At 40.3% G+C, this 21,926-nt stretch overlaps 1 protein-coding gene across 1 annotated transcript in view; it reads left to right on the top strand.

The window, feature by feature from the left end:
- The window catches only part of arpc2 (actin related protein 2/3 complex, subunit 2), a 29,991-nt gene extending 17,384 nt beyond the window's left edge, over nucleotides 1–12,607 (top strand). Inside the window, exons 7-10 of the mRNA XM_080720698.1 lie at nucleotides 1,039–1,165; nucleotides 2,303–2,403; nucleotides 6,865–6,965; nucleotides 12,200–12,607. Of these exons, the coding sequence (XP_080576824.1) occupies nucleotides 1,039–1,165; nucleotides 2,303–2,403; nucleotides 6,865–6,965; nucleotides 12,200–12,221 (351 nt within the window). The 3' untranslated portion in view covers nucleotides 12,222–12,607. The remainder of the gene's footprint in view (nucleotides 1–1,038; nucleotides 1,166–2,302; nucleotides 2,404–6,864; nucleotides 6,966–12,199) is intronic.
- Nucleotides 12,608–21,926: the final 9,319 nt, after the last annotated feature.

The raw sequence follows: 21,926 nt of genomic DNA, 5'->3' as shown, positions 1-21,926 counted from the left end.
TTCTATCACACAAAGATTTGGAGGACGCCCTACATTAACTCTGAGGACCCCCTAGGGGTCCCGGACCCCCTGTTGAAGACCCCTGGTCTAATGGTCGGGTCGGCGGGACGGGAGCGAAACCCGACCGCACCTTATTTGTCCAAGCTTAGGGTCTTGTGTTTAGGTTCACACTGGTCTGAATTTGTACAGGTGTAAAGGGTGAATGGAAACTTGTGTACTATCACAAAATGAGGCTTTCGAGGTTTTCTCCTGCAAGATAAAGGTCCATTTTATTTTGGGGCCGGCAGGGGCGTCAATTGGGTATGGCAGGGGTATGCAGCTGCCATACCCTGGGTCCAGTGGGGAAAATAAGTTACTTTTAAATATAAATCCATGAATGTCTCTTTGTCTATCTGTGCTGGTTATTATGTTGTTAAATTACAGTAAAATAACTACAATTGCTAAATGTAACAAAATGGTCACTTTAACAAGGTATTATAATTATATTCTCCACACTTGTATTCTCCCCATCTTGATAAAATGGTATATTACAGTTTACAGTTTACAGTTTAGGCATTTAGCAGACGCTTTTAATCCAAAGCGACTTACAATAAGCAGATACAACATCGCAATAATAAACAAGATAATAGGTCAGTACATTAACAGCAATATAACAATGTAAATGGATATCTATCTAGAGAAAAACACAATATAATCAAGTTCTAAAGAAACCTAACAAACAAATGTTAACTAGCTTCATGTATGGTCATGGTATATTCACAGGTTCCGCAGGTCAGTTTCATTATTGTTAATTGTGGCACGTTTACTAACATGCCAAGTTTAGCTGCACTTGAACAACCGTTCCAGGCTGCCATATCCAGCCCAAGAAACCGTAGAAACTTGGGTAAAAACGGACAAAACCCGACCCCATCTTTGCCCTACCCTAGCTTTTGCTGAACTGACGCCACTGGGGGCAGGGGGTGAAAGATTCTTCTCTCTGTATGTCAAACATTGCGCATATCTTTTTACACGTGTGCATATATGTTTGTGTGTGTTTAGGAGTTCAAGGAGGGCCGGAGAGCCAGCCACACGGCCCCACAGGTGCTGTTCAGCCACCGGGAGCCTCCTTTGGAGCTCAAAGACACAGACGCAGCCGTGGGAGATAACATTGGATACATCACCTTCGGTCAGTCCTTTACCTAACTGGTAGAACCACCAAACCTTAAAGAGTTAACATTGGAGAGGCCAGTCGTAGCTTTTAGAACCACCCAACGTTAAAAGGCAAATTAGTCCTGATGTTTTAATTTTGCGTGGATATGTGAAATTCTCACAATGCTGTCCTGTGCGTTCTGTGTCAAGAGTTCTCTCTCAAAAGATCCCACGTTAACAAAAGAAAGGGCCTACATTAACAAAAGAAAAAAAGGAAAACACATTTATTTGAATTGTTTAAAGGGGCACTCCACCACTTTTCAACCTATCTTCATATAATAGGTACTCACTAATGTTCATGATAAAATATCAAAATTTTTTTCTACTCAGTTTGGGTCTCATAGGAGAGCTGAGGGTGGGTCAAATCCTTCTACCGGTGACATCATCAATGGGAAATGCAAGCTAATAGAAACTGCAGGCTTTCTATTCCTGAAAAAGTTGCAATGTTAAAGTGGAAGCCATTGTTCTCGTGATAATAAAAATCTAAATATTTTTTTTCAAAAACATTATTATTATTTTTTTTTGTCAAACGGTAGAAGGAGTTGACAGCTCTCCTATGAGACCCAGACTGAATAGATTTTTTTTTTGCTATTTTATTATGAACATTAGTGAGGACCTATTATATGAAGACAGGTTGAAAAGTGGTGAACTACTCCTTTAAGTAGCGTTTATTTTAATTCTCCTGTAAACAGGCTCTTATTTCATATGCTACTGCAGTGTTTCCCAAACGTTCAAATGTCAAAGTCTCCCCATAACTCTGACAGTGTACAAATGGAACCAAATGAACCCGTAAGGGTTCATTTGGTTCCATTTGTATACTGTCAGAGTTACAGACTTGTATGGGTCAATTTAGACCCCCCTAAAGGAACCTAGCCTCGTACCTGCCCTCTTCCGGAAACCATTTCATTCCTGGATAACGGAAGTTGGTCGTTTACTAGGCTAAAAGGAACCCACAGAGTTGCTGGAATCCACTTTGAGAACCACTGTGCAACTGTATACTATTTTCTTGTCTTGTCATTAATGTTATACTACCTGAATTGCAAGTATTTTAGATACACAGAATCTAACACACCCTAATGTGAGCTAACCTCTGGCGTTCTCTCTGTTGGTCCAGTGCTGTTCCCTCGTCACACCAATGCCAATGCCAGAGACAACACCATCAACCTCATCCACACCTTCAGGGACTACCTGCACTACCATATAAAGTGCTCCAAGGTAATGCTTAGTTCAGCGGTTCTCATACTTAGAAAAATACAGGAACCCCCAGTTTGATATGCATGTTATATTTGAGTCGGACCCCAATCTACATGATAAAATCCTAACTCTGGCAGTGTACGAAACTTTGAATGGAACCAAATGGGCCAAGGCCGGGCAATATATTGAAAATATATCGATATCGAGGTATCAACATGCGAAGTATACATATCAATGAAGACGGCTTGAAATGAGGTATTGGTGATAAATGGAAATGGAAATAAGGCATTTCATTTCTTTATTCTATGGGTACTGTGCAGTTTGCATGCATGGATATGCTATTCATTATCTGGGTTAGGCAGGCAGTGGACCTAAAGCAGAAAAACAAAAAACTATTAATGCAATTGTTTTTACTAATATCGTGAGTAATATCGATATCAAGGTATTCAACGATGATATCGAAGGCTGTCCAAAAATCGCCCAGCCTTAAAATGGACCCATTCTTGCACTCCCAGAGTTACAGAACCATAACTCCTCAAGGACCCCTGGGGGCCCCGGACCTCAGTTTGAGAACCACTAGCTTAGTTCACGTGTACCCGGTTGTATAAATGAAGGCAATAGGCATACATGTGTATTAGGGCTGCATGATTCTGACGAAACACAAATATTGTTATCGTTAACAACAATTCTATTTATCAGAATAAAAAAAATGTTCTATAACTATTAACTAAATTACCGCGCTCAAAGCGGTGTGAAAGTCTATAGGCGTTGTTAGAATATTCCCAAGGCTGACGGGTACGGTATGTGAAATTCGGCTAATGGTCTCTAAGATCAAACATAGCGAAGTGAACGCTTCATGCAACCGGTGTTTATCATTACTGACCGCCCTCCTACTCCTCTCGTAACAAAAGGAGTCGCCGGCCTCCATTCCTTGCCTTTACGTAATGACACGTTCCATGCCACATTCACCGCGTTACTGAAACTCGTACACAATAGAAAGTCCAGTGGAGCGGGTGGGGGTGAGTGGGTGTACCGGTGAGAGAGAGAAAGAGCTTCCAATTTGACCTTAACCTCTAATTAAACCTGTTCCCTTACATGATTGGCATTTCAGAGGCAGTTATGTCAGTAGTAACCTAGTATGTCAAAAATGTTACGATGTGACACTGAAGACAAATCGTCTCCAATGAAAGGCTTCACTACGTTAACCCTGGCATCCCTGTTTTGGGCCATTTTCTTTTTAAAAATGCCGTAAAATGGACCCGCAAGCTCACAATGTTTAGATTTGCAGTTTTCACTTGTAGCTAGGGCATTCACGAATAGTGATTTTTAGTGTTCGAATGATTCGACCGCAAAGTATTCGAATAGTCGAATATTCGACAGGACTGGCCAACCTGTCAAATATTAAGTAAGCAAGAGGCGAACATTGCGAAAATAGCCGATCTACATGCTCACAACGGCGTTGTGAGCATGTAGATCGGCTATTTTCACAATATTTATCTGCGCAACTGAGTCACATTAAATGTAATACCTACAATTCCAAGTGCTTGTCGGGGTGGGGATCCCCAGTTCAAATATGTTTATTTTGACATTGACAACTCATTTTCATGACTTCCTTCCTATCTAGCCACGCTTTATAAACTATTATTTCTTTTAAAGAGAAAACAATAAAATAAAAAAAAATAACAAGCGAATATTCGACTTCGGTGAACAACGTCGAATAGTGACTTTGATATTCGAATGTTCGAATATTTGGTGAATGCCCTACTTGTAGCTGTGCTATTTTTACTATTTGTGGTTTGTAGTATCTAGGATGGCATGGTATATGTGGGTTAAATATGTAAGTAAGAAGCTGTAAGGAGAAGAAAGAACAGTTTACAGTTAGGCATTTAGCAGACACTTTTAATCCAAAGCGACTTACAGGTAATACATCAATATAATATGCAAGATAATATGTCAGTACATCAACAGCAACACAACAAATGCATAGGAATATCAATCTAGAAATTCTAAAAACATTGGTAGACCACTCACTTAAGCAGTAAAAATACTTTTCTAAAGCCTAAAAAATGCTATCTAACTTCATAGAAATACTTTTCTACAACATAAAAAATAGGGTTTTTTTCAAAGTGGGTGACGGCAGTCCAGGGTGCCGCGAGATAATTTGATAATATTTGAAATTTATTTAGACACTTATATTATTTAGACACTTATATATATAAAATATTTAGTATCATTTTAAACTTGAAGTACAAAGTTATTTTCAGTCAGTTCTAACCAAAATGGCTATTATCTCAACGTTTTCCTCGCAACATAATCACTAAAATATCGTCACTGTCGGGCAGAAACCTCGTATTTCCAAGTTTCAAATGTGTATGTCTTTTGGTAAAGCAAAGCCCTGCTTCATCATACAAGACCGTTGCACAAAACTAGTGAAAACAGACGATCTACAAGCACATCGCGAGGCATTGTGTGCTTGTAGATCGTCTGTTTTCACTAGTTTAGTACATTATTTAGATGATACCGGTAAATACAAAACGAACGGTTTTGGACATACAAGGTTTCCACCCGACAACGACGATATGCTATAAATATAAGGTGCTGGGAGTGAGAATTATAATGTAGGGGTGCCTCGGATTAAAAAAATATGTATGGGGTGCCCTGAGACAAAAAAGTTTGGGAACCCCTGTTCTAACTTCATGTGTGGTCATTGAGGGAAGGGAAGTGTTAAGTAGTGCTATGGGTTAAGGTGGAGTCTGAAGAGGTTAAGAGCGTTAATCATGTGCTTTTACATTGATTATACCTTAAATGTAGGTTTTAACTGAAGAAAATCATTTGCATAGATACTACTGTACACTATAAATCAGCATATCACTCACTACTGTATGTGTGGAATATACAAGGAAATTATCCGACTGGGTGTGTAGTGTCTACTCTAGTGTGTAGTGTACGCTGGCCTTTTGTTTGTTTTTGTCTGTCTCGCTTGTTTGTTTGTGTGTGCGTGTGTGTAGTAGTCGCGTGTGCATTTATCGGATGAATGAATGTGTCGAGGGAACAATAAACCCTTTTGCAAATCCCGCCCCATTCTGCCCTGTTACTATGATGGGACATTAACCCTGGGCAGATTGTTTTTATAGTGGAAGTGGATGGGATTTTTTTTCCCTTCATAGCCTCATTACAGCTATATAAAGTACCAAAGGTAAAACACCTAGGTGATATTAATAAAAAGGGAAGACAAAGGTACAGTAGTTACATTGCAAAACAGGGGATTTACCCGAAAATATATGTTTTAATTTGTTTAATCCCAGTGGGACAGAATCCTCTTTGCAGATTCTTTTATAGTGGTAGTGGATGCGATTTTTTTTCCCTTCATAGCCTCATTACAGCTATATAAAGTACCACAAAAAACACATCTACGTGATATTAATAAAAAGGGAAGAAAAAGGTACAGTAATTACATAGCAAAACAGTAGTTTTCCCCCGAAAAATAAATGTTTTAATTAGTTTAATCCTCTGGATCAGAGATAGAAATAGAAGCGCATTGCATCTTGGGTACTAGGAAGAGGACAGAGAGAATGTTTCTCCTCACATAATAGGCTGGCTTTTCGTAATTCTGCCCATTTAAATTATATGTACCCAATCGTGACTCTTAGACCATTGATAAGGTACATGTGAACTAGTTTGTTGAAGCTTATTCGTTATGATGAGCGAGATCGCTTGACGCTTGCCGTCGCTATCACCGTACCGGCCGATCTCCGTGTCGCGCACTGCGGACAGTTTTTGAAAGGCTGAAGCAACATTCTCCACTGCACAAACTCCACCCCCGATAGCAAAAAGTGAATGTTTTTTTCTGGTTGGCCAGTCAGGGAGTCTCAGGGACCAATCAGAAGGCTGACAAACGGTCTATTGGGGCGTGTGTTAAGTATACGATTTTGAGTGTGCGTTTTATCCCACACACACGCACACACACACACACACACACACACACACACACACACTTAGACCGGGTACATTATTGCGTATTATTATTTTATGCTTTAACTATTAAAAAATAGCAGATCTACAAGCTCACAGCACGGCACCGAGTGCCACGCTGTAAGCTTGTAGATATGCTGTTTTAGAAAAATCGTCTCTTCTAAATCCTTCTAATGTTTTTTTTGAAAAACGCATGTTTCTATGTCGTTGGTTCTCAAACCATTTCATGTCAAGGACCCCCAAAATTACATGTATTTGGCCGTGGACCCCCATCTCAAAGTATGTTGTTCCAGGGACCACCCAGAAGCAAATATTTGAGTTACAAATGTTCGCTTTTAAAAAGATGTGTTGTAAAAAAAGATGTGTTGTCTTTCTTCAAAAATAGCAGATCTAGAAGCTTTCAGTGCCGCTGTGAGCTTGTATATCTGCTATTTTTCAACAGTTAAATCATTAAATAATTCTAGGCCTAAATGGACTAAACTAGTTTTGGTTTGCATGTCCCTTCCACAGGCCTACATTCACACACGTATGAGGGCCAAGACCTCAGATTTCCTTAAGGTTCTGAACCGAGCCCGACCCGACGCAGAGAAGAAGGAGATGAAGACGATGTCGTAAGTAGCCGCCGAGTCCGCCCTACCCTGCACCCTGCCATCTTGTTTCTGTTCATCGAAATGAGGAACTCATTTACACTTTGGAACCTCATTTTAAATACGATAAACGTGGGTGTTATATGGTCGGGCGGTAGGAGCAGGACTTCAAATTAGGGGTGGGCGATATGCTGATACAAATCGTTGAGACGATACAATGTACTCCACGATATTCCTTTTCAGAGATATCGTATATATCGTGATACAATCCTGTTGAAATGTTAATACAGAGATTCATTGCAGAATCCATTTAAACCTAGCCTAGTTAACTAGACTCCTCCTGCCTTCTGATTAATTTAAACCTCTGACAGTGTACAAATGAAACCAAATGGATCCGTAAGGGTTCATTTGGTTTCATTTGTATACTGTCAGAGTTACATACTTGAAAGGGTCAATATACTGTTCTGCTGGCATTTACTTTCGTTTTGAGCTTCCCTGACACTGAACTTAAAATTGACAAAGTCTAAAAATGGCCAATATGTGTGGTTTTCTCTTTTCCTTATTACTGTGCGAGAGTGCAATCATTCAATGCACCAAGCAACAAAAGTGAACATCTAAAGAAGGTTATTGCAGGCCTGCCAGGCCAGTTTGACCATTTTTGGAGGGGCGCTACCCTCACGTTTGGCTGTGTTGCTCATTCCACGAATGCCAGATCCTTACAGTCTGTACTTTGTTGTAAAGGTGACAAATCAACGATAACAATGATATCAAACACACAATACCATTTGGCATAATTAAAGGGGAGATATAATGGACCGAATGTTGGCAAGTTTTGGGTCGGTGCTACCCACACGTTTGGCTGTGGTGCTCATTCCAGGAATGCCTGATGCTTACATACTGTACCACCTCGTAAAGGTGATGAATCAACGATAAAAATGATAAATACAATACATTTTGGTTTGATTGATTGAAGACTTTATTAGAAGTTTGCATAGGAAAAGGTACAGTTTCATGACGGTACAGTTCACTGGTACAAGGAGATCCATGAAAAGACTAAGCTTATTTCCACTGGAAACCATTGAAGTATCTCATATAACATTAAGGGGAGCTATAATGGACCAAAGTCAAGTTTCCTTTCTTTTTGTGCTGAGTTTATAATAAATAATCACTAAAAACCCTGCTTCTCAATTAACCTACATGATCAAGTCTGTTAGAGATTCTACATTCCGGTTTCAATATATCTGTGGTTAATTGCCCAGCCCTGCCCTGGTTGTCATCCATGCAATTAAAGCCAAGGTTTGTAGTTTTGAACACACTCCAACCAACCACCGAACAAAGGTATAGGGCGTGTGTATGTGATGGGTTCCAGTCTGTCTCCATAACTCAAATGCTTACCTCCCTTTTATATTACCACTTGTTTGTTATTTCAAGTTATGGCTCCATATCCATATCTACGTAAACATCTGACTTCAGTTTTTAGCTGTACTGTGAAGTAAACCGCAGCTTGATTTTCATTTTTCAGATAACCTCACTGATAAAGCAGTCAGGTGCTTTGTTTTAATTTGTTTTCTTACAAGGATTGTAAGAAGTCGGTGAAGTCAGTGTCAAATACACATTCTGGCTTCTCTGAACCCAGCTGCGGTCTTGGGAGCAATCTTTGCTTTGGAGGTGTGGGAGTTTTGGGTGTTTTATAGCTAGGCATGACTTGTTGCACTGTTTGAAGTGGGGCTGATTGGAATTTTTATAGGCACTTTGCACAGACGACATGCAAAGCTGGGACACAGGGCGAGTCGGGTCGGGGCCACACACACATACCCCATTTAACCCATTTAGAACGGGCTTTAACTATTGAAAAATAGCAGATATACAAGCCCACAGCGCGGCACTCGGTGCCGCGCTGTGGGCTTGTATATCTGCTATTTTTGAAAAATCGTGAAAATTAGAATTTTGACCCGATTCTATAAGTGTCTTTTGAATCCTTCTAAGGTTTTTTTTTTAAAAACCTATGTTTCTATGTCAGCAATCTGGCCGGCCATCGTCAAAGAAAAGGTCCTTTTCACTTAACTGGAGCTCAGCTAGTCTGTTCTTGAGAGACTACTATGTCAGTGGTTCTCAAACCTTTTCATGTGAAGGACGCCCAAACTGATATTTATTTGGCCACGGACCCCCATCTCAAAACATTTAGTTCCAGAGACCACCCAGAAGCAAAATTTGAGTTACAAACGTTCACTTTAAAAATACATATATTCAAAGATTTGCACACATTTTCACGACTTTTTCAAAAATAGCAGATCTACAAGCTCGCAGCGCGGCACTCGGTGCCGCGCTGTGAGCTTGTATATCTGCTATTTTTCTATAGCTAAAGCATTCAATAATTCTAGGCCTAAATGGGTTAATCCTTTAGGAGTTCATAACAATCGGTGTTTCCAGCCCCCATGGTGTCTGAGAACATTGCAATCCCTTTGCTCAGATGTTAATGTTTAACCGGAACAGTATCACCTAACAGTGGCTTTGTTCCTGTGCATCAACAATGTTGCTGGGTGAGAACTGTTTATATAGTAATACGGTTCTACTACAGTAACCATTAGCTGCCCGGGTTTCAGGTTGAAATAATGAAACTCAAGGAATTATGTTTCTGGTAAAAAAAGAATCCCAAACTGGCAGCAATGACAGGGGTTGTCAACGTTTTGTTTTGGTTACATTTTTGCTTAGCTATAAGAGATAAAAAAAAAAAAGAAAAAAACATAACTGCCTGGTGGTGGGGAATTCCTGCTTGTTGTATTCATTTCTGCGTGGTTAACAAAAGCAAAAAGGTTTATTTTCCGTGTTTTCTTTCCTGCAGGAGTATTAAATAATGTACATTGAAGATTGTCAAATAATCTGGTCCACTAATAATTACCATAGTCCAATAAACCACAACTGACAGTGTTGGTATTGTATGTAGGGCTGTCACGATTATGACATTTTACATGACGATTAATTGTCACTCACATAATTGCGATTAACGATTTAATTGTGTTTTTGTCGTTGACAATTACATTTCTGTTTGGCTTTTAGGCTTTGAAGTTGCACATGGCAGATATGAAACATAGCTTAAATATACAAAGAAATTACTGACATATTTAACAACTTCACACTTTAAAAAGAACATTGATTGTTGAAATAGCCGATCTACAAGCTCACAACGAGTCGCGACGCGTTGTGAGCTTGTAGATCTGCCATTTCCACAATTTTTTTAAATGTTTGAACATATATAAACATTTTTCAACATGTAAACAATTAAGACGATTATGTCAAATAATTGCGATTAGACGATTATGTAATAATTGTGACAGCTTTAATTCCATCCAAGTATTTGGTGTAGTTACATTTAGGGACGACAGGAGATCAAGTAACAAACATTGGCCAGTGTGTGACCTTAAAAGCCCCGTATTGTTTCAATGCTAGATACTATCAGGTGTAGCTTAATACAGTTGATAGCTTCACCTGTCTTCTCACGCATGTGTTTGACGTGTTGCTACATCTCTCTGCTCATGACTTATGGCCACTAGGAATGAAAGGATTTCGGTGTGTTGATCAAGTTGGCACAGTGTACACTCACTGTATGTAATTAGAACTCATATTTCCTCATTGTTGAGTTTTGATGCCTTTTGTTAAACTTGTACCGGCGTGTCATCTAGACATGTAGGCCTATTTCAATGGTGTTTCTATTGCGACCGTCAGGTCGCAGTTACAATCAAAACCTCCACCGGCTGTCTGTCACATCACGTCACGTCACACTTTTCCCCTTCTCATATCTCGGTCACCGTTGCCCCTATCCATGGCAAACTTTGCACACACACTCCTTGGCTGCCAAACCACAACCTCCACCCCATCATTTCTCACATGGCCCTCTTCTAGTGCCACCATGAGGCTGATTCTTGCAAAACACATTTTTGGACACTGCTCCTACAGATTTTGCCCTAAAATCACGCAAATTGCTACACACACTCCTTGTCTGCCAAACCACAACCTCGACCCCATCATTTCTCACATGGCCCTCTTCTAGCACCACCATGAGGCATTTTCTTGCAAAACACATTTTTGGACACTGCTCCTACAGATTTTGCCCTAAAATCATGCAAATTGCTACACAGTATGTCTAGAGTCATGTCATCAACATGGATCTGTCCCATTTAGCGCCACCATCAGGCCGATTTTTACATGCGACCTGGCGGCGCTTATCTCCCAATTAGGGAGCATTACTGGTTATATTGCCATAATACTGTACGCTTACTACTGTACAGTAGATGAAATTACAGGCATAAAATTGGTAACATGTCATTAGGTCGAACACCCTTTACCACCAAACTCTAACCCAAACCCTAACCCTAACCTCAGTAAAACTATGCCTAACTCTAACCCTGAACTTAACCTCAGTAACCGTGACGCGGGTGATTATCTAACCTGTCGACGCTCGCTGTTCGACCCAACGGGAGTATGGGGCAGTCCCCCATAAAATCACATTAAAACCACACAGTAAATCACCAACTAAAAGAAAAAGGATACAGGAAGTCTTTAAAATGATTCTATCATGTCCAGTTAAGAAACGTTTAGCTTTTTATTTTGTTGTTGTTGGGGGAAAAAAAATAATATAAATAATATATTTTATATATAAATACTTAAAGTGCAAGATCATTAAACTGGGGTGGTCTATCATAATCTAAGGTCATACAAACATATTTCCCTCTGTTGTCCCTCTGCCAACTTCTACATTTACACTCAAGCAGATCGTGTTATTTTAATGCAGGGGTCTTCAACGTTTTCAGGCCAAGGACCCCTTAGTTGAGAGAGAGAGATGAAGCAGGGACCCCCACAACCTGTTCATAGATTCCATATAGTTTCATCGTTTGACAACACGATCATCAATGTATTTTGTATTCATGACAATTTGTAACAGATATTTAACCACTTGAACCGTCAATACATAATAAGCTTGTCGTTTCACTCTGTACTTAGTCTGCTCTTTTTACCCTATACACCAACCTCTTTGCCGAAAATAGCTGATCTACAAGCTCACAACGCGGCGTTGTGAGCTTGTAGATCGGCTATTTTTGGCTAAAGTTCAGTATATGGACGCTAGGGTTCAAGTGGTTAAATAGAAAAAAGGAGAAAAAAAGAGGACCCCCTGTAGTAACTCTGAGGGGTCCCGGACCCCCTGTTGAAGACCTTGTTTTAACGTTAATGCTATATTATAGTAAACTGTTCATTCTTTACAGGGGAAAGACATTCTCCCGCTGAGGCCACGCCCCCCCCCTCCATGACGCGCAATCCGATCTGATGTTTTGCACCTGGACACGCCCTAAAAGCGCCCGCACCCCGCCGAGACTCCACGCCACATCGGACAGGATTCCAGGATGCTCTTATGCTCCGCCCCCACAAATTGTGTCCAGTCTGTTTTTTTGTTTTTTTTTCATTTTTGTTTGTTTTTTTTGTTTTATTTCCAAGCTAAAAATAATGATAAAGTTTGCTCTTCTTTAAAAAACAAAGTTGGCTCTACTTAGGGAAGGCCCGAGGCTTGAGAAAAAAAAAACATGAAAAAGGGCATTCCTTTGCTTTGCATACGGTAGTTAAAAAGAGAATTATTAGTCCTATATAAATATATATATATTATGAAAAAAAAAGAATTTTTTGATACGATATCTTTTACTCCATTTGGTACTCTTGCCTTGCCTGTTCTGTCCATCATGTACCGTGACCCAACCTCTGGTGTTCCTTATAGTCCGAGCATTTCGGGCAAAAATCGTGCACTTTACGATAAAAGCATGACATTTGGCACACAGTTAGAACATGCCATATGGAACATTTTTGGCTATAGGGACATCCCAGATTTATCTTGGGGAAACTTGTGGGAGCCTATTAAAGTTGCTGTCTCATAGACTTTACTATACAGTAAAAATAACTGATTCCGAATCCATTTTGAACGAAAAACATTCCTTTCCAAAAAACGGTCCCCACAAAACTGTGAAAAGTGATGACTCATAAACCAACGTTTTATGGGGTGCCGTTTTTAGCCCAAGGAATGTTTTTCATGCAAAACAAATGCTTGCACTGGATTCAGAATCACGTAAAACCCCTAGTTTGACCCCTTAAAGCTTTTTTCTTTTTTTTCCCCAAGACAAATCTGCAATGTCCCTTTCGCCAACAATGTTCTGTGTGCCAAATGTCATGCTTTTTTCGTAAAGTGCACGATTCCATGAAATTACTGCCCGAAACGCCCAGACTATCATCCCTCCGCCCCATTCATCCAGTAGTAACCGTGCATTTTGCTCAAGTCAACATACTGTACCAACGTCCCCTCTTTCCCTCTCCGTCAGTCTCTCTCTCTCTCTCTCTCTCTCTCTCTGTGCTTTCATGTTGTCTGTACCATTGTCATTGGAAAAAAATAATAATTAATAAATCGATCTTGTAAAAAGAAGCACGTCTCTCATTTGGGACAGGGGTCTTCAAAGTTTTCAGGCCAAGGACCCCTTAGCTGAGAGAGATGAAGCAGGGACCCCCACTACATATCGTATAAAATTGTGTTGCGATGTTCATGAATTTCTTATACAACTTAGACTTGTTTGACAGCAAACAAGTTTGTCTAGGTTGGATTAATGTGTATTGTCATACATTCAACCACTTGAACTGTCAATACCTACTAGTCTGCACCAATCTACACCAATCCTCCTTGCCAAAAAATAGCCGATCTAAAAGCTCACAACGCCTCGCAGTGCTAGGCGATGTGAGCTTGTAGATCTGCTATTTTTTGGCAATTGTTCCATATAATAGGGATGCTAGGCTTCCAGTGATTAATGTATAAAACATGATTAACGACCTCGACCTTTTACTCTGTACTTACTCTGCTCTTTTTCCCCTCTACACCAAACCTCTATAGTCGATCTACAAGCACATAACGCCTCGCAGCGCAAGGCTTTGTGAGCTTGTAGATCTGCTATGGTTCAAGTGGTTAATATAAAAAAAAGAATCTATCACACAAAGATAGGGGGTCCCTGTAGTAACTCTGAGGACCCCCTAGGGGTCCCGGACCCCCTGTTGAAGACCCCTGCACTACAGAATCTGTGGCAACCTCCAATACTGTGATGCAGCCTCCTTATCTCCTTTTCCCTCCCCACTGCGCACGCAAAGGTCAGAAACAAACCTCAGCCTGTTGACTCAAGGCATTTCATGGAGGTTTCAAAATCCTGAATACTTCCTACCAATTTTGTGGAACTAGATTGGAGCTCCAATGTACATGACAAGTGGAGTGCAGGTCAGAAAAACGTTCTTTCCCTGACCCCATCAGTGCATGATTCTGCAAGACGCAGACTGGGAGACAACAGATCTTAGGTTGACTTCATATGGCACTATAGCCTTAGATTTAGGCCATGGCTACACGGAGCTGGATATTTCATATATCCAGGTTTTTCAGATATCCACATAGAAAAATATCTAGGTCCACACGGAGCTGGATATTTCATATATCCCGGTTTTTCAGATATCCACATAGAAAAATATCTAGGTCCACACGACAAAGATATCTAGGTCTAACAAGCAAACACACAGTAAAGTCTTCAGAAATATCCGGGTATCATGACTACACGGATCCAGTGAAGCGGATATTTTTCAGTGTCTCCACTTATTTATCCGGATTGAAAAATATCCAGATTCACTGCCAAAATATCCAGCTTTGTGTGGCTACAAGCCCCAACAGCACCAAAAAATGTCTAGATTCACAAATATCCTCCGTGTAGCCTTGGCCTAAGGCACTCCTATGTTTTTTTGTCCATCTACAATCATCTTAATCTAAGGCTAATGACAGCAGGGACGTGCTGGCCCTGATTCAGCCCGGGAAAAAGAGTTGTGGAGGCCCTCATTGCGCGCTATAGAGAGAGAGATCTCTCTCTATAGCGCTGCTGCTACTCAAAGATTTGCCATTTCAGATCATGACAAGTGACAAGCCAGTGGTCCAATTACATGAGTTATATTTCGTCGTTGTCGGGTGAAATCTTGTATGTCCAAAACCGTTTGTTTTGTATTTATCATTTTAAAAATGATTTAAACTAGTGAAAACAGACGATCTACAAGCACACAACGCCTCGCGGTGCGAGGCGTTGTGTGCTTGTAGATCTGCTGTTTTCACTACTTTTGTGGAGATACTTGGAGATACGAGGTTTCTGCCCGACAGTGACGATTTACTTTGTTGGCCGCCCAGCCCCCAAAATGGAACGAAGGCCGACATTATATTTTTATTTTTTTCCTAATGGCCAGCCTGGACCGGCCTGGAATGAACCGGCCGTTCGGGAGTTGTCCCGCTTTTCCCAATGGCCAGCACGTCCCTGAATGACAGTAATGTGGGCACAGCTGTAAGATATTTACTTTCAGGTGACAACATTACAATTCTTTAACCAGAATGCAACAGCGACCTCAGCAGAACCAGCTCCTTATCAGTTCACCACTTCATGGTGGTTAAAAAACAGTTTACCTTGAGACAAGTCCTGGTGTGCCCTGGAACCACACGTTATTATTGCAATACATGCAACGATTTTTTTTAACCACTTTCAGCCTAGTGTCCCCATTTGTGACATAAAATTGTTTTACTTTTCTTTTCTTTTTTTATTCTCAAACAGTGAAAATAGTATAAAATTAATTTTGACTTCCGTTGATCTGGATCATACGGATTGTCTCCCTCTACTAATGCCTGTTAGTTTCATCCTCTGTAGCCTATATTTTGAGTCAGTTGGTGATTTTTTGTGCTCAATAAGCTTTATATAGACCTGTGCTTTGGTAGATGTCACGTACATTACTGAAAAGAAATTCTGATTGTGAGAAAGGCAGCAAACCCAATCGGAATAACATTTTGTCTGAAAGAGTTAGCCAGGAAATGTAGGCCTATTTCAAAATCCTTTATACAAGGCATACACTTAAGGGATAATAAATAAGAACATAACATAAAATACAGGAAGGGATAGGATTAAAAAATAAGTTCAAAGCAAATAAGTTCAAAACAAGTTTTGATACCCTTCATGCATTCATTAAATCTACATTTAATCACGAATAGCCTAATTGATAGAGGGAAGCCCTCATTTCATTTGCAATGGTTTCACTATTATGCAACAAAATATCACACCAACACAAACGTGTGTAAAACAGTCAGATGAGTAAAACAGTCAGATGATGATTGGTGATGACCTAACCCCGAAGCACCCTGGGGGGACAAGATAATTCAGTTTTAAGCCACTGCAGGACATTCCAGCCATTTCAACTGTCTTCCAAGAACTTGGTCCACTTTCAGCAAAAGCTTGTCAAGGAGAATGTCATTGTGTCATACCATTGTGCATTTTGTAAATGGAGTAATACATTTAACAAGTCACACATCTAGTGGTCTGCGAAATGACAGCAAAACATAAATGTTGCAGGCTGAAAATATTCCTTTGAAAATATTATTTGTATTTTTGGTGTTATTACGATACCAGGCCACAAGAGGGCAGTTCGTGGCCCGTGTATTGGTGGTGGGTCACCAGCTCTGGTCCAGAAATGGCCCAGCTGGGTCACTAACATAATCACTGATTAAATACTGTCGACTCGTTCGTGTGTGACTCCCGGTGTGTTTACGCAAGCACAATAACACAGAAACAAAAGTAAGTTCATACATAGTATAGTATTAAATAGCCTAAAACATGTCTAGACTCTGCATCCCCATAAGCCTAAAGAACCAAAGACTGGGAGGTGTGTGAGCCTATCAGGAACACCTGGTGAGTCCTAGTACCGTGGGCTGAAAGTTAGTCACACAAATTCGGGGACTGTTGTGACCCTTTTTTGCTTTTTAGCCTACTCTATTAGGCCTACTAAATAAATAGCCTTCACACAAAGATTTGGAGGACCCCCTGTAACTCTACAGGGGGACCGGCAGTGTTTCTCAAACTTTTAAATTTCAAGGTCTCCCCTTAACTCTGACAGTGTACAAATGGAACCAAATGAACCCTGACAGGTGGTTCCATTTGTACACTGTCAGAGTTACAGACTTGTATGGGTCAATTTAGACCCCCCTAGAGGAACCCACAGAGTCCCTGGAATCCACTTTGAGAACCACGTGCCCTATGGGTCCTGGACCCCTGTTGAAGACCCCTGGCCTACTATATGGGTCAGTTCTTCCGCTATGTCAAGGTAAATAATTTATAGGCCTATACACATTTCAAACTCATAGAAAGTGTTCAGAGACATGTTTTCTTTAACTTGATGTAAACAAAGTATTTGAATCCCTCTAAATCGTATTAATTTATATCACAAAGGAGGTGTGCATTTCCGGCACAACCGAACCACATGTGGTTTCCGGATGTATAGGTACAACTTACCCCCCTGACAACGTTTTTTGTAAAACATAATATGTCTTGCTTTTTGATACTGACAGTCAAAACTTAGCCTACGTGAGATCATTGTGGACAGATAGATAATTAAAATACGGTATATTGTGACTGTTTGACGACTAAATCCAAATCACTGGATGAACATTTGCGGCAAGAAAGCTGATTGACAGCATTTGATTTGACATTGAGTGATATTCGCTTAAATGGAGAAAAATCATTTTAGCAGACCTATATTTTACTGTACTTCCCTGTACTTGTCTCTGCAAACGGTTTAATAAAGTATTCAATCAATCAATCAAAAGGTTATCAGTAAGCCTACTCTTTGTGTACATTTTCCATCATAGGATATATATTCCAAAATAGCCAAAAAAGTATTTACTTTTTATGTGAACACTGTTATTCTGGATTTCATTTCTTACAGTATGATATTCCATTAGACTGATGAATTCACAATCCAGTGTACTGTTTAGCTTAGTTAAAATGCCTTTTTTCACACACTGATCACTGATAATTAATATCCATCCTTGGGAGTTGGGTTGTGCTACTGCACAATAATATTAAAGTGAAATATAAGGTAAACTATAAGGTGTAGGGTGTTGGTTGTAGGCAACTAAATGTCATGTCCTGTGTGTCTATTTACTTCCTTATTCAACAACATGAAACAGGTTTTCTTATGCTTGTGCAACAATGTCAACAATTACAATTTCTGCACACCTTGGCAAATACAATAAAGTGACTCCCATACTGCAGTGCCTACAGTAGCAGAACGCCGATCTCATTACTGCTGTTGTTGACAGCGCAATGAATGATGTCTTGTGCTCTTTATTTGATCTCGAAGAGATAATGGCAAATCCACGCGACAGGTTATTTTAATCAGATGCCACTATTATCACAGATCAGTGCACTATTACTCTACCAGGTGTGTCACACCAAATTCTGGCCCCTGGGTACAAGGATTCACGCACATTTTGTGCTTTAATTATTGAAAAATAGCAGATATACAAGCTCACAGTGCAGCACAGAGTGCCGTGCTGCAAGCTTGTAGATCTGCTATTTTTGAAAAATCGTGAAAATTTGTTCGGAGTCTGAATATTTCAAATCCTTCTAAGGTTTTTTGAAAAACCTATGTTTCTATGTCAGTGGTGCTCAAATATTTTCATGTGAAGGACCCCCAAAATGATATGTATTTGGCCACGGACCCCCATTTCAAAATATTTAGTTCCAGGGATCCCCAGAAGCAAAATTTGAGTTACAAATGTTCGCTTAAAAAGTACAGCCGCGCTGTGAGCTTGTATCTGCTATTTTTCAATAGCTAAAGTATAAAATAATTAAGGTCCCTCCACCTTGGGCCCTAGTAACTCAGTCCCACTTTCCCCCCTTTTGTGACCCCCTTGTACTCTACCCTGACAGAGACTATCTGATGATGTGTATACTATATCGGAGATGTTTGCGGTTCTTGATGAGCCATTCAGCAGCTTGTGGTAAGCTATGTGAGCCAAAGTGTTTTAAAAGGTGTTTAGAAAGTAAACCCCCATGAGCCATGGCCCTTCAGAGTCTCATCCTGGGTTTCCAATGAGATATTATTCTACAACGAAAGCTTTATTTTCCCAACTACAAATGATGATTTCACGAGTAATTTTATTCATTCATTATCCACCTGGATACCAGGCAGACCGTATCTCATTAATATCTTACCTAGAGGCAACTTTAAATAATTTGATTTACTAAATATTAGCCTACTTTTTGTATTTATATGAAAACCTGCAGATCACGTCTGTCCGTCCGTCTGTCACGTCACGCTGAGGCATGATCTGATGTCTTGATTTTTTATTTTTTATTTATTTATGTTTATTGATTATTTTTTTTCACACAACGCAATACATACACTACAGGCATGATCTGATGTCTTGATGACATCTGATCCCTGATGTCATCAATACACATCCTTTTCCCTTTGATGCCCATATATGGAGAGCACTGATGTCATCAATATGTCATCCCATATCTGGGAATGCCCATATATGGACATATTGTGTCAGTCTCGTGTCAGACATCTATGATGTCAGACTTCAGTTATCTCCCTATTAGGGAAAATTTGGCCACATTTTGTCCAACTTAAACAACCAACAAGGTCTGTGCATTTTTTTGGGTCAAAGTTGATCCCATGCCAAAGCGCCAGCGCTCGCCTAGCAGTCTGCCTGGGGGTGCAAGAGTGGGCCGGGCCCCCTCACGCAGACCACCTTGCCCCTTCCTCCGCTCATCCGTGAAACCGGTTTTACCGGTTTACCGAGTTGCGAATACTCTAAAACAAAGGCGACTTGCTTGAAACATACATTTGCATAATATGGTTGCAACCTTCACTTAAGGCTTAAGCTGCATTCACACTGCAGATATATAGTTGAACGTTTAGCTTGCTTGGTCAATGTTATCTCAATGGAAACCAGCTTTAAAGCTTCCAAACCTTCGTTTGGTGTGTCCTGTATCTTTAAAGCTGGTTTCCATTGAGATAACATTGACCAAGCAAGCAAAACGTTCAACTATATATCTGTAGTGTGAATGCAGCATTAAGCTAACAGCCCCCTAAGCCCTTGAGTGAAGGCAGACTGTCTGGGTGACGGCAGACTGTCTGCCGTCACTCAGGCGGATGCTTGCATGCGCCCATGTTGTGCACGACCACGCCCTAGGTCGCTTCTCGCCCTCAGGGCGTCTTACTAGTGATAAATTGTCCTATTCAGGTGTAATGTGAAATAGATAAAATGTCAACTGACTCTATGTCAGTCACACCGAAGTTTAATTCTACCTACAGTATGGGGGTGGATTAATGCTTTTAAATGGGAACGGAGCGGTAGTTGTCATTTGCAGATTTCTGCCAAAAAACACTTCCCATTGAAGAGTGCGTAACCATGCCCCGAACCAAATATTGACTCTGTAGCCTACAATAAAACAATACATACAAAATCCACCCTCAGCTAAAATGATGGATAATTTTGTTTGTAGTTAAAGGGGAAGACCACCCATTTTCAATATTGAACTATGTCATTAATATACCTTAGAGGAGTTGTGTGGAAATAGAAAAAAAGTTCCCCCTCTTCTGTGTTGCCTAGAACTGGAGGATTGATTTTGGGGGTTTGTATTGTAAAGTACAACTTGATGACATCACACATTGTACTTTACAATACAAACCCCAAAATCAATTCTCCTGTTCTAGGCAACACAGAAGGGGGGGAACTTTTTTTCTATTTCCACACAACTCCTCTAAGTTGTATTAATGACGTAGTTCAATATTGAAAATGGGTGGTCTTCCCCTTTAATATCATATTGTTTGATTTATAAATATATATTTTGCCATGCCCCCTGCCACCTTCACCCGGAAGGCCTACCATGTTAATATGGACTGTGTGTCACTGGTTCCCTGCTTACTGTATATATGCCATGTCCAGATTACAACCTTGTGGTATTCTGTGCAAAGCATCCACAAGGCCATGCAGTAGTGTCAGTTCAGAAAAAAGCCAAGGTATGGCAACATGACTGGTGTCTTGAACGCGCGCAAAGTCGCGTGTGCAAGACACCAGTCATGTTGCCATACCTTAGCAACAGGCATGATACATTTATTTTAAGAAGTACATTCTATTTTTCCCTCGTTTCTACGGTTTCTTGGGCTAGATATGGCAGCCTGGAATGGTTGTTCAGTGCAGCTAAACTTGTTAGTAAACGTGCCACAATTAACAATAATGAATTGCACCTGTGCAGCTGACTTGCGGAACCTGGGAAATGTGGGAATATACCATTTTGTCAAGATAGGAAGAATACAAGTGTGGAGAATATAATGCCTTGTTAAAGTGACCATTTTGTTAAATTTTGCATTTGTAGTTATTTTACTGTAATTTATTTAACAACATAATAACCAGAACAGATAGACAAAGAGACATTCATGGATTTATATTTAAAAGTAACCTTTATTTTCCCCCCTGGACCCTGGGTATGGCAGCTGCATACCCCTGCCATACCCAATTGACGCCCCTGCTTTTTTCCACCACTGGTTGTCATCAAAACAATTAAATTGTCTATGGAATTTCAATTGTCAAAAAAAGAAAAGAAAGTAGTCCCGCACTAAACGGTGTCAACATTTAAAATGGTAATAGTTTACTTAACATAAAAATGATAATTAGACCTTCTTGCTGAAATGCAGTTTTCAGTAGAACAGGGCGCAGCAGCCAGCGAGGGTTTAAATGTCTTGCCCTTTGACACATATTGCTTCCCTGGCCTGGGACAACCAGGGCCCCTGGCTCCCCAGGTGGGCTCACTAATCTATCATGGCCGCCCCATAACTTAACAGAACTGTGTGCTGTATACCTGTTTAAATTCAATGATAAACTATTATATTTGGTGTACGGCTCACCAGAAAGTAATTTTGAGAGAATGATCTCTTGGACCAAGCGAACCCAATGCGAACCCCTAAATGCAGATGTAGTCATGATGGCACTGGTTGTCAGCTAGTGCATCTATATTGATATTGGCCTATATATATATATTATATAGTGTATAATTGTAACTAGGGCATGCCATGCACCTCTGGTTATGCAATACCCGTTGTACCCAT

Source organism: Nannobrachium achirus (genome assembly GCF_963921795.1).
Source record: "Nannobrachium achirus genome assembly, chromosome: 24".
In the NCBI taxonomy this organism is placed as follows: domain Eukaryota; kingdom Metazoa; phylum Chordata; class Actinopteri; order Myctophiformes; family Myctophidae; genus Nannobrachium; species Nannobrachium achirus.
This window is presented reverse-complemented; position numbering and strand designations above follow the sequence as displayed.